Source organism: Thermobia domestica, chromosome 1 (assembly GCF_964235325.1).
Source record: "Thermobia domestica chromosome 1, izTheDome1.hap1.1, whole genome shotgun sequence".
NCBI lineage: Eukaryota > Metazoa > Arthropoda > Insecta > Zygentoma > Lepismatidae > Thermobia > Thermobia domestica.
The window spans coordinates 324,594,643-324,609,303 of NC_137454.1; the positions used below are offsets into that span (position 1 = coordinate 324,594,643).

Here is a 14,661-nt window from a genome sequence, read left to right on the forward strand (position 1 = left end):
TATTATTTTAAATTTTGATGCTTTCACAGAAAACCGCTTTCTTGTTTGCTTGCATATGCCATGACTTAGACCATATTGGACTGACAAATACGTTTTTGCAGAATACACATCACAAGTTCGCACAACTTTACAGCACCTCTACCCTAGAAAACCATCATTTTGATGTAGCAATGCTGCTTTTCAAGGTAAGAGGATTTTTACAAGAAGCAGTTCAGAGTTGTATGTTTTGTCTGCTCTTATTGTTTCTAATCTAGGAAACTAGAGGCTTGATGTTACGTTAATATTATAAATTATGATAAATGGCAGACTTAACAAAATATAAAGTCAAAAGTAATATGAAAAGGAGAAAATAATATTAAACTTTAAATTTAAAAAAAAATGAATTATAATTGACAACACTAAACAAATTAATCTTCAAAAATATATACGAGTGTTTAGAACAACAGAATCCTAGTGAGACATATGTAGTGCATACTATCTGTACAACGCTTGGGCATTCTTTCATTGATGTTTTTGTATATTTTTCCACAACATTTTATAACAAACTACGAACTATTAATACTTTCAAATACTCGTATAATGCAGACTTCCTCAATATTTGCATTAATCCAATGCATGATCCATGTTGTTTAAATTATAGAAAAATTACTGAGTAGTTTTAACATAAAAGAAATACTTTACTCAAGAAAGATATTAATATATTTTCACTCCAAACTCAATACTTAAGTATATGAACAATTATTAGTTTGATGCATAATTCCATAGTGTTTTAAATATAGGTTTGTTAAGTTTGTTTGTTTAGTATTTTATTTGTGAAATTCACTTAAAATTCAGTTAAATTCAATAACATTAAGTTAAAAACCAAAACCATTCAGTTAAAATCTCCTTCATTGTCAATAACTTTCTCCCAACATTCGAGTAGTTTTTGGATCTCCCGTCTGTAGAAATCTGTTGGTTTTAAGTTTAGGAAGTCTTCAATCCAAGTTTGGAGAGCAGTTTCATCTTCGAAGTTCTGTCCTTGAATGTGATTGAAAATGGAACGATGGTTGCTTGGTGACATTCCATCACACTATCCAATACTCTGGTTGTCTGACGTGGATTTTCGCGGATCAAACTGTTTAAACGTTCTTCATCAAAGTTGGATGGTCTTCCTGTGCGTCTTCCATTATGCAAATAAAACTGATTCGCTGTAAAACGAGAAAACAATTTCCTTGCTCTATTTTCATCGACGGCATTAGTTCTGTATACTTCACAGACGTTCTTAGCCGCATTTGCTGCGCTTGAACCTCGGTTAAACTTGTACAGCAGAATATGTCTAAAGTGTTCTTTTTTCTGACACTCCGTCTTCAACAGCGAAAAAATAGCAATCATTTGTAACAATCTCGCTAACAACTCGTATTCTACAAGACAACACTCCAAAGTAAGCAGTGACAATGTAAAAGTGGTAAACAAATGAACAGCAATGCAGTGCTGCCAGGCCAAATGAGAACGCTACGGAATTATGCCTCGATCCAATATATTTATTAATACAATTTTTAATAACGAACTCCCAATTCATATTCAGATTTAAACTTGGATTTCTGCTCTAATGTAAAATGACTCAAATGCATATTTAAATTAATCATTATACAGTGAAACCCCAATTCACTTCAGTTCAGTTCACTTTCTGATGAACTTTTCAATTATATTGACTAATGATTTCTGGTTGGCAGAAATCCGTATAATTCGGATAATCGTGAAAAAAAGTTACGTTGTAAAATAAAAGTTTCTCTAAAATTGCTTCTGAAATACAAATAAATTCTTCGAATTTTCTTAAAACATAAAAATAGAGAAATATAGTGTATCTAAAATTGGTACAATAACGTCTTAGAATTATCCAAATATAGAATTCTAAAATTCCAACTAAACGAAAGAATAATTAATGTTGGTTTAGGAGTTTCAATGAAGTTATATATACATACAGTTCGCATTTCAATAAGATTTTTATGATGTTCTTTTTTAAAATTTCTGGTACCGGACTAGTTATTTGGCGATGTGGATGACTACAGTTCGAATAATTAAAGTTACACTGCATAATCCTTTACCTCGCACTTACTCCGTGATAGAATACCAATTCCAAACGAGTAAACAAAACTCTGTTCATCTTTGCCTATCTTTTTTCGAGCCTGAAGAAAACTGCAGCGACAATTGAAAGCAAGCGTAAGTACTGTTTAAAATAATTATCCAAAAGAACTATATATAAAAACTATTCACTAACACGTAACTATCGCATGTATAATAGGATTGTCTAATATAATATGTATAAACAATAACATAATAATAGTAATCTACACCAGTGAGCAGGACTAGACTGGTCCGCCGGACAACTGGGCAAATATCTAATGCGACTCTTCCTTTATGGTGTCCTCTAAAAACTATTTAATGACAACAATAAAATGTGTATATTTCCCTGAAATACATATTTACATTATTTTTTTGTTTGTAATAATGCACAGAATAATTCAATTAATAAAATAATAAAACGAAATAATTCAAGTATATTGTAAATGTTTGTTGATAATAGCTTTTCAAGGGCGCCGCGGCTGTCTTCTGTTATGACCATCAAACTAAAAGAGCACTTTGATGTCGTTCGAAGACAAAATCTGTGAGACTAGCACAGAATTCAGAAGACTTCCGTAAATTTAAGCTATTTTATAATAAACTTTCCTTCAAAATACAATAAATAAAAAATATCCATTGCTTTTTTTTTTAAGTAAGGCTTTTTTCGTGATGTTAATTTTACAAAATTAAAATGAAAGTAAAAATTATTTAGGTGTTTGTTTGAAGTATCGGTATTTCAATTTTACATCTTATGTTGTAGTTAAAATCATATGTGGTAATAAACATAAGTTGTCTCTAACCAAACATCTATAAATGACATGATACCGACCAATTAATATGGCACCTTTTCAACACATGTGTCACTGTCTTTTTCATGAAGCTAGTTTGCGCCTTTGCTAATGCGGCTTTGTCTTTAAGGAGACCAACATTACTGTTCCTGAAAATGATCGTAAGATCTCTAAATTTATCTATAATATATCTATCTATATATAATCAAACGCTTGTCTTGACTTTAATTATTGATGACCGAAAGCTTTAAAATACAATAAACTCTTCAATTGATTTCTGGATAATTTAGAGTAAATATTCATCTCCTTGAAACCAAGACAGCTTTGATTAAAGAAAAGTGATTTAAAACCATCATACGCTCAATTTTATATTTGAGTTACTGAAATATTAGGGATTCATAGGGCTTAAACAAAATGAATAATGTTCAAAAGTTCAAAGCGTAAAATGAAGATAATGGAAGACAAGTTTCATTTCCAAGTATTTACTTTCTGAAGTCTGAAAGAATAACTTTCCCTATAACTTGTTCCAAAGCCTATTTAAACAAAACTTCCCTATTGATCGCTGCATTGCTAATTGTAGTAACTAGCGGCGAGAGATCAAGGACCAGACATGGGTCTAGTCAAGCTAATCTGAGCCTAGATTCTGAATCTCGATTCGTCTTCTCTCACTGCTATTTATGCATACCAAAACCAAAGATTTCCGGAATGTCAAAGCTATGTCATGAATCATGTCTTCCAGTACAAGAATCAGGTCAGATTATATAACTTAACATAATTGGGTCGTAAACAACTGTTGGTTTCTTTGACTTGAGCAGAGTGTAATGCGTTGTTTGGGAAGTGAATATATTTTCATTAGATGTTATATGTACAACTTTTCTGGACACAATACAGAAAATACAAAATAACATAAAGTTCAAATTTTCATAGTCTCTAAATTATAGCCTATTGATGATATATAGTTTGTACCTTAATATTTTTAATGAATTTTAATTCATAATTGTGTATTTGTTTGTTCATTTTCTTCAATGATCCACGATTATGTCGTACAGAAATAAATTCTCACTGGAAATAGAGCCCGCTACGTTGTATACAAGGAAGAATGTATTAACACGTATTGTGTGACAATGTTCTGTATACATGATTGTGTGTAATAATTGTAAAATCACAGCATTGAATTTTTACGTAACTATATAACTGCCGAAGGAAGATCAAACCTTATGAACTTCTATAATACACAAAGAGTGAAAACGTAGATGACTGGACTGCGACTTGAACCCGAGATCTTCGGCGTATCGTGCCGATCCATTAACCATTACGCTACGCTACTCAAGTCCATTCCAAGAACAGCCATACACTCTTTCACTCAGACTACGTGACCTGTACCACAACCAAGATGTTGTGCTTGGACAATCCAGTGTCCATGTTCATCCACTTTTTCACTCTTAATGTATTATTGAATTCGCACCTACAGATGATTTGGTGTGTAAAAATAAGTTCGAGTGGTTGTTTCCTTCTTTCATTAATCTAATAGTACTCACAAACTTTCTTTCCACCAAGCTCTTGGACAACAGAATACAAAGGATATTGTTTTGGCAGTCTCTATTCTTCATGTAGAACTTACGTGATTATTAACATTGCGAATATTTAAGACAGAAGTGTATCCAAGGTATTGAGATCAAAACATCAGATCTTGACATTCTCAATGAATCAACAAATGATAAAAATGGTATACATGTTCTGTGTTTATGTGAACACTGGCTTCGAAGTAATAAACTATCAGTAATACATTCACACGATTATCTCTTAATAAATTCGTATTGTAAGGAAAAGTTTAAACATGGAGCTAGATGTATATTTTTTTTAAATAAATGGCCTACCATGATCCCTATTAAGTTAAATGTATCTTAAGAAGAGAAAAATTTCGCTAAGCTTGTAATTAGTGTTTCACTCCGTATTTTATCCTTAGGAAAACTGTTCCTTTAGTGGAAATTATATAATGCTACAAACCAATATCTACAATCCTCTTGATCTATTTCAGAATCTTTGCGTGTACTTTTGTTTTGTTTTCAATTTGCATGGTGTCTGCATTTCTAAAATCATCCTCAACGATGCATCGCAGTTTAGAAACTACGAGAGTACGACACTGAAACACTGAACTAACTTCGTTCTTTTTATTACTTCAACAAAGTTGTAAATTAAAATGAAATAATAATACCGACACATGAATTTCTAATCCATGAGGCTGATTAAAATAATGCACTCCTTTATGAAACACTGACCTGTAATTTTAATTTTACTTATAAACTGTTTAAAATGTTGGAGGAAACTAATTATAATATGTAGTTCTATAAGGAGCATACTTAAAAAAAATAAATAAATAAATAAATAAAAATAAAAAAAAATAAAATTACACGCATGAAGATGACAAGAGGTCACTGGAACGTAGCGTCAATTTGTCGTCACCAGGTGCTTCTGATAGAGTGATTGTATTGTTGAAAGTGGACCATGAAGAACACACAATTCCAAGTGATTTTCCTAAGATATGCTGCATAGCAAACCGCGAATAAGACAGTTCATTTCGGTAAAAGTGGTGAATAAACGAACTATGCGCCGTTGGTTTGTGGAATTTCGTGCCGCCGACATTCATTAAAAAATGAGCTCCACAACCATCGACCAACAGCATGTCTTGATGTGCTGAAGAGGTCCCTCGGAAAAGTGATCGTGCAATTGCAGACGAGTTAGGCATACTCCATACTACTGTCGCTCGGCGGCTGCACACAATCCGTAAGGTAGAATAGTTGGACTTATGGGTGCCACACCAGCCAACAATGATCGCTGTCTAGAGATGTACAGTTCCCCGAATGTACGGAATACCGGGAAAGATTTTCTGTATTGGATTGCCACTTCTGATGAAACACTGAATTACTACGACAATCGTGAATGGTTAGGACAGTGGTTGAATCGTAATTAACGTCCAAGACGGTTTCAAAACAAATCTGCTCTCACAGAAGGTGTTATTATTATTACTGTGGTGGTAGGGATCCACCATATCTTTCTTCTTAGAAGCGAAATCGTCATTGCGGATCATTAGAGTGCTAAACTTCATGAAATGTACTTCAAATTTGTTAAAAAGTCCAGCAATGTTCTATGGACATGGTGTCCTCATGTTGCACGATACACATGTCACTCAAAAGACGGTATAGGCTTTCCAGAAGGTGCATCGTGGGGTTGACATCTTTGCATCGCAAATTCCAGACTTCTTTCGTCGTGGAATCTAGTCTGAGCGATCTTTAAACTGTGCGGCTGCAGCTAGAAATTACTTTGAGTAACCAGATACTGTTTTTTTTTTTTTTCAATCGCCCCAACCCAACATAATTCACTACAAACCTCTCTCGTTTTCGACCTTTATAAATTTGTCGTTCTATTTTAGTGTAATACCACATAGTGCATATTTGAATCATGCATGATGTATGTGTAAACTATTAATATTTCTACAGACTTGATAAATATGTTGTAAGCAATGGTTATTGACTTCGCAAAGTTTTTTTTTCTATTTGTCATGTGTAACTAATAACTAGTTTTATCAATTTTTATAATCTGCAAACTCAAGTCTCTATTTTCGATGTTTTTATTTAATTTTTCCAGGAAAGTAAAGTATTCCAAAATTATTCATATGATGACATTAAGGAGTTAATGAAACAAATCCGAGATAATATTATATCAACAGATTTGCAATTGTACTTTGGTAGAAAGGCCCAATTGAGAAGAATAGTTGATAGTGGAACTTTAGACTGGAACGATAAAAATCATAGGTAGATAATAGCTATTATTTTCTTTTTGGTTTGATTACAGTGTCTTGTGGCTCGTTGTAATAAATCAGTAGGTAATTGATAAAAATATAAACAAATACAATTCATTATAAATTTAAAATGATAGAGCTGAAAGCGGTATTTTAGAAGTAGATTTCTTCAATCAAATAATTTGCTATAGTCTGTAAATACAACATGATTCAAGGCAATTTCATGTTAAAGTGGACTCGATATATTACTTTATACACAGAGTGTTCGGAAATACCAAAACATTTTGGGAAATGAATTCTTACACAAAAAGTGAACAAAACATATACATCAATATGGGTGCACAAATGCACCGTTTCGGAGTTAAAGCTCGCAAGGATTGGTCGGAACGATACAACAGAGGATCATAGTTCGGAAACCAAGTGTCCGATCAAGGTCAAGTTAAAGAACATGGTGTTTATTTTGAGTCTAGGCTCTATTAATGTTTCAGTAAATGTGTAATAAGGCTGACGACAGAATTAGCTTCGAAGCATACAAGGAAATTCATGAGATCTTCTAAAAAAACGAAAAATGATAGGCCAGGAACTGAAAGCTGCGACACGTTTCTTATTTCTTGGCACATTAATAGATTCTAGGCTCAAATAAGCATTATGTTTATCTTCCGACTTTTATCCGACATTTCGTTTCCGAGTTATGACCCTTTTCATTTCATTTCTACCAATTTTTAGCAGCCTATAACTCCGAAATTATATATTTGTGCACCCTGTTGGTGTAAAATATTTTTGATGTTTTCGTGTGAGGTTCATATCTCAAAGCGTTTTCGTTTTGCTTCCAGACATTTCGTAGATCATACAACGGAAATGTTAACCAGCATCCTTAATCAATTATTGTTTTAAGTAGGTATATATCCATATACGAAAATTAAAATATTGGTAAGATATAATTTCCTTCTATTAAAAAAAATATTTTTTATGCTATGAACAAATTTCCTTTTTTTTCTAAAATTCTTTAATAGATCCTTTCTGTGCGTTAAGTTTTAACAATCTTCAGAAAGAAATATATCTTACACGTTCGTATCATGAATATCAATATATTTCCACAGGCATATTTGACATATATTAAGGGTTCTATCACATCACATGTATTCATAAATATGTCATTCGTGTTCACGAAATAACTACTTTAAATTACATACTCTATAAATACCGTACTTATATACGGACAGTCTTCGACTGACGTAAATAGATAATTTCAGGGCTCTGCGTAAGTCGAAATTTACATAAGTCGAAACAATATGCTTTATAAATAGGGTACAGAACATTTACAATGTCGATTGTAGAAAAAAATATATATGTAACAACTCAATAATACTTCTTGTATCGGAAATTTCATACATAAGTATGAATTTACCGATGTCGAATTTATGTAACTCGGGGACATTTGTGTATAAAAGAAACATAAATACAACTACGATACTAAAAAGCTATAATTTACACAAATAATAATAATAATTAATAATAATAATAATAATAATAATAATAATAATAATAATAATAATAATAATAATAATAATAATAATAATAAAACATTTGTTTACATATCGGACCGTGGTGGCACAGTGGTTGAGCGTTCACCTCTGGGTCTCTGGTTTGATCCCAGCGCCAAGTGAACTTTGTGGTGACAAACACCGTGTGCGTGGGTTTTCTCGGGGTTCTCCCGTATACTCCTACTTTCTTCATTCCACCATTTCATTCATTTGTCATCATCACCGTCTCCTTTAGCCTAGCCGGCATAATCGTGGGACGTAAAACTCAAAGATTTCATTTAATTTGTTTACATATTATATATTATTAATAATGATTGCGCTAAATTTTACTGTAAAAAGTCAAATTACTTGAACTCATTAACACCAATTCAAATAATAGATTTACAATTTACTTACAAACATAATTAAGTTCTATTAGTATTCGACTGTTTAGGAACGCTTTAGGGACCCGTTACCATCTCGAAAGGGTTAAATATCTGTGTTTCGACTGGATTTTTAATTGGAGTTTGTACATAATTTATTTATTTACTTACTAAAAAAGTTATACACAGTGATGATTTCGGTTGGTAGCCCGGAAGAGGCGGATTTCCCCCCGAAACTTTCAAATTTTTCCCGGGTCATATGTCTTTGATTGTGCTCAATGTGCGTTGTCAGTATTATCGCAGTGCATTTGTAACTCCTTATGTATACAAAGTTTTTCCGGATGAATCTTCTGAATCCCAGGGTTATACATGTATTTATATATATAAAAAGCTATATTTCACTCTCCATCAACACAATGTTGGCACATAGCCCTCATTGATGAGAGAATAATATATGATCGGAAATATTCATCATAGATGGGATTTTAAAAACTAAATTACTATTAAAGAACATCCCGCACTACTTTTTGAGGGTGTAATTTAAGAAGACGTAAATATTCGACTTCGTTTGCTGTATATTTTAAGTGAGTACCAGTGAATTCCATGAATTTGTAGTTAAATAATTAAATGTTCTTAGACGTTACAAACTTTCGATTTCGGTATAACAAGATCATTTTGAAGATTTGGTATGAAAATCATTATGATTTGATATTAAGGATAATAATTTGCTGTTTGTAGTTTTATTATATCACAAAAACAGAAGGGGTGTGTTTTATTATATCACACATTCCCAAGCACACTTTCATCAAAACCAGATGCAAAAATAGAAGAAAGAATATTGAAATTAAATCATCTTCTAAGGAATTTGATTTTAATATATTTTACTCTTGCAATTAATAACTCGAAAATTAGTTCTCAGGTAATTACTTCTTTACTTCTTTTCAGAGATATGCAATTAGAATATGTTAAGTTTGTTTCATATTCAAGGCTCGACAATATCACACATGACATGTGGAAATTTTTATTGTTTTTCTTTATTATTTTTTATTTATGTGTTTAGGAATCGAAAGGAGTTTTCTCTCACAGGGTTTGAAGTTTTACATTTTTGAATTTAATTTTTGGAAGACACAATTTAATCATTGTCGACATTGAAGTGTTTAATCATATTCTGGCTTAATCATAATAAAAGTATGTACTTACCTAAGCATCCAAATAGGAATCCAATCTCACAACGTTTCAGCGACACGTTTACTCCATCTTTATTGTCTTAAAAATTTTTGTTTGTCTTAAAAAAAAACAACTTTTTTTTAAATTAGTTTCCATCATTGTAGAAATAATTTATAAGGTTCTGTTAAATTTCCTTGTTAATAGCTTATGCTATCAACTCATTTCCTTTATCCAGCCTTAAAGAGAATAAACTTTGTAGGAGTTTTAATAATCACTAACAGTTGTTTGTACAGAATAGAGTTAAGAATAACATCTGTACTGTAAAAGGTTTTTTTTTTTTCTTTTTTTAAATCACTAACAACCATTTCTCTCAAAGCGTAGATGTTTATTCTCTTTGAGCCTAGATAAAGATATGAGAAGATAGAATAGATTACTAACAAGAAAATTTAACAGCGATATATATATATATATACTAGCCTTTAGCCAGCTGGGGGCTTCGCCCCCAGACCCCCGTATTTGCTCGGCCTACGGCCTCGCATGTCATATGTTCGTGCATTTATCCTTAATGTTTCCTTAAATCGGCCCAACATCACCAGATCTCATATTTATCATCCTTTGCTCCTTAATACTCTGCTTAATAACTCACAGTTTATTTTTTTATAGCAACCTTTGTTTGGTCAACCACAATTTATCGACTTATTATATAATGAATGGTGATGTTGGATTCTCATTTTCAGAGGGATTGTTTTTCTTATTTATAATTTTCAAAAAAGAAATCTGGGATTTTTGTTCGACCATAACTCTTGCATATTTGTAAGACAAAGGTCGATTCTTTTTCTTGTAACTTTGTAGTATTTCCACACCACCCCTGTGGTATCCTGCTACACGCATACTCCTTTGAATGAAAGCTTTTTGCTTCGTCATGTCTTTCGTATACTAAAAAAACTGGAACGTGAGTGGTATTTGTGTCTGGGAAGGTTCGTATCATAGTGTCAAAATGAAGTTCAATATGATTTGTATTTGGACAGGCACCAAGCATTCTCCATAAAGAAGCTTAAAGGGATTTCTTTTTTGCGTAGACTCTTATGTTACCATCAAGTATAAGTGAAAACGAATTTTTGCAGCAGACATGTATCATACTCCGAAATGAAAGTCCAATGGTGTTGTTCCCTGGGTAATTCCATAGCTATCACTCACTAAAAGGAACTATCGTAGAAGTTGTGGGTATACAACATTCTTTACATAACCGGTTCCTTCAATTATTCTTTCAGACTGAACCAGTAATACAACTGAATCCCTTGATCGGACATGTCCAAGGGCGACGTACAGTTGGCCGTGAGCGAGTACGTCACTCAGAAGACGTCCCATATAAATAACATTGGAAAGATTTTTCAGTTCTCCATGAAACCACTTTACGGTTAAAAATTTTCATTTCTGATGATTCACTTCGGTAAAGCTAAAGAAAACGTACAAGCATACCGAATTTGAAGTTTTTATTCCAATTCTAAGTACCTAAAACATGAGATTATAGGTCCAGAAAAAGTCTCATTTAAATAACATGGAGAAATTCGTCATCCCCTCTTAAGACCCCCTAAAACTTAAAAATATTCACTTTTGGCAATTTTCCTGTGGGTTTGTCCCGAAAAGCTATAATCATGTCAAATTTAATCATTGTAGCCCTGCAGGAAGTGCTCAATAATTTGAGGGTGTAAAAGGTGTCCCATATAAATAACATGGGAAAGATTTTTCACTTCCCTATAAAACCACTCTAAAGTTGGAATTTTTTACTTTTGGCAATTTTTCTGTCGGTTAGTCCTGGAAGGCTAAAATCATGCCAAATTTCATCATTCTAATCTTGCCGGAAGTGCCTAAACATTTTGGGGTATAGAAGACGTCCCATATAAATAACATTGGAAAGATTTTTCAGTTCCCCATGAAACCACTTTACGGTTAGAAATTTTCATTTTTGATGATTTACTTAGGTAAAGCTGACTAAAACGTACAAGCATACCGAATTTGAAGTTTTTATTCCAATTCTAAGTACCTAAAACATGAGATTATAGGTCCAGAAAATGTCTCATTTAAATAACATTGGGAAATTCTTCATCCCCTCTTAAGACCCCCTAAAAATTAAAAATATTCCCTTTTGGCAATTTTCCTGTGAGTTTGTCCCGAAAAGCTATAATCATGTCAAATTTAATCATTGTAGCCCTGCAGGAAGTGCTCAATAATTTGAGGGTGTAAAAGGTGTCCCATATAAATAACATGGGAAAGATTTTTCAGTTCCCTATAAAACCACTCTAAACTTGGAATTTTTAACTTTTGGCAATTTTTCTGTCGGTTAGTCCTGGAAGGCTACAATCATGCCAAATTTCATCATTCTAATTTTGCCGGAAGTGCCTAAACATTTTGGGGTATAGAAGACGTCCCATATAAATAACATTGGAAAGATTTTTCAGTTCCCCATAAAACCAATTTACGTTCAGAATTTTTTATTTGTGATGATTCACTTAGGTAAAGTTAAAGAAAACGTACAAGCATACCGAATTTGAAGTTTTTATTCCAATTCTAAGTACCTAAAACATGAGATTATGGGTCCAGAAAAAGTCTCATTTAAATAACATGGAGAAATTCGTCATCCCCTCTTAAGACCCCCTAAAACTTAAAAATATTCACTTTTGGCAATTTTCCTGTGGGTTTGTCCCGAAAAGCTATAATCATGTCAAATTTAATCATTGTAGCCCTGCAGGAAGTGCTCAATAATTTGAGGGTGTAAAAGGTGTCCCATATAAATAACATGGGAAAGATTTTTCACTTCCCTATAAAACCACTCTAAAGTTGGAATTTTTTACTTTTGGCAATTTTTCTGTCGGTTAGTCCTGGAAGGCTAAAATCATGCCAAATTTCATCATTCTAATCTTGCCGGAAGTGCCTAAACATTTTGGGGTATAGAAGACGTCCCATATAAATAACATTGGAAAGATTTTTCAGTTCCCCATGAAACCACTTTACGGTTAGAAATTTTCATTTTTGATGATTTACTTAGGTAAAGCTGACTAAAACGTACAAGCATACCGAATTTGAAGTTTTTATTCCAATTCTAAGTACCTAAAACATGAGATTATAGGTCCAGCAAAAGTCTCATTTAAATAACATTGGGAAATTCTTCATCCCCTCTTTAAACCCCCTAAAAATTAAAAATATTCCCTTTTGGCAATTTTCCTGTGGGTTTGTCCCGAAAAGCTATAATCATGTCAAATTTAATCATTGTAGCCCTGCAGGAAGTGCTCAATAATTTGAGGGTGTAAAAGTTGTCCCATATAAATAACATGGGAAAGATTTTTCAGTTCCCTATAAAACCACTCTAAACTTGGAATTTTTAACTTTTGGCAATTTTTCTGTCGGTTAGTCCTGGAAGGCTACAATCATGCCAAATTTCATCATTCTAATTTTGCCGGAAGTGCCTAAACATTTTGGGGTATAGAAGACGTCCCATATAAATAACATTGGAAAGATTTTTCAGTTCCCCATGAAACCACTTTACGGTTAGAAATTTTCATTTCTGATGATTTACTTAGGTAAAGCTAACAAAAACGTACAAGCATACCGAATTTGAAGTTTTTATTCCAATTCTAAGTACCTAAAACATGAGATTATAGGTCCAGCAAAAGTCTCATTTAAATAACATTGGGAAATTCTTCATCCCCTCTTTAAACCCCCTAAAAATTAAAAATATTCCCTTTTGGCAATTTTCCTGTGGGTTTGTCCCGAAAAGCTATAATCATGTCAAATTTAATCATTGTAGCCCTGCAGGAAGTGCTCAATAATTTGAGGGTGTAAAAGTTGTCCCATATAAATAACATGGGAAAGATTTTTCAGTTCCCTATAAAACCACTCTAAAGTTGGAATTTTTTACTTTTGGCAATTTTTCTGTCGGTTAGTCCTGGAAGGCTACAATCATGCCAAATTTCATCATTCTAATCTTGCCGGAAGTGCCTAAACATTTTGGGGTATAGAAGACGTCCCATATAAATAACATTGGAAAGATTTTTCAGTTCCCCATGAAACCACTTTACGGTTAGAAATTTTCATTTCTGATGATTTACTTAGGTAAAGCTAACGAAAACGTACAAGCATACCGAATTTGAAGTTTTTATTCCAATTCTAAGTACCTAAAACATGAGATTATAGGTCCAGCAAAAGTCTCATTTAAATAACATTGGGAAATTCTTCATCCCCTCTTAAGACCCCCTAAAAATTAAAAATATTCCCTTTTGGCAATTTTCCTGTGGGTTTGTCCCGAAAAGCTATAATCGTGTCAAATTTAATCATCGTAGCCCTGCAGGAAGTGGTCAATAATTTGAGGGTGTAAAAGGTGTCCCATATAAATAACATGGGAAAGATTTTTCAGTTCCCTATAAAACCACTCTAAACTTGGAATTTTTTACTTTTCTCAATTTTTCTGTCGGTTAGTCCTGGAAGGCTACAATCATGCCAAATTTCATCATTTTAATTTTGCCGGAAGTGCCTAAACATTTTGGGGTATAGAAGACGTCCCATATAAATAACATTGGAAAGATTTTTCAGTTTCCCATAAAACCAATTTACGTTCAGAATTTTTTATTTGTGATGATTCACTTAGGTAAAGCTAAAGAAAACGTACAAGCATACCGAACTTGAAGTTTTTATTCCAATTCTAAGTACCTAAAACATGAGATAATAGGTCCAGAAAATGTCTCATTTAAATAACATGGAGAAATTCGTCATCCCCTCTTAAGACCCCCTAAAACTTAAAAATATTCACTTTTGGCAATTTTCCTGTAGGTTTGTCCCGAAAAGCTATAGTCATGTCAAATTTAATCATTGTAGCCCTGCAGGAAGTGCTCAATAATTTGAGAGTG

The 14,661-nt window shown here is 32.8% G+C and overlaps 1 protein-coding gene across 5 annotated transcripts in view; it reads left to right on the forward strand.

The window, feature by feature from the left end:
- Positions 1–14,661, forward strand: part of LOC145662974 (cAMP and cAMP-inhibited cGMP 3',5'-cyclic phosphodiesterase 10A-like) — a 140,867-nt gene that overhangs the window by 114,777 nt on the left and 11,429 nt on the right. For 4 of the 5 annotated variants that reach the window (XM_081729079.1, XM_081729061.1, XM_081729096.1 and 1 more), the window contains 2 exons: positions 30–185; positions 6,534–6,700. In XM_081729079.1, the coding sequence (XP_081585205.1) occupies positions 30–185; positions 6,534–6,700 (323 nt within the window). The remainder of the gene's footprint in view (positions 1–29; positions 186–6,533; positions 6,701–14,661) is intronic. The other variant, XM_081729088.1, reaches the window with a different exon arrangement.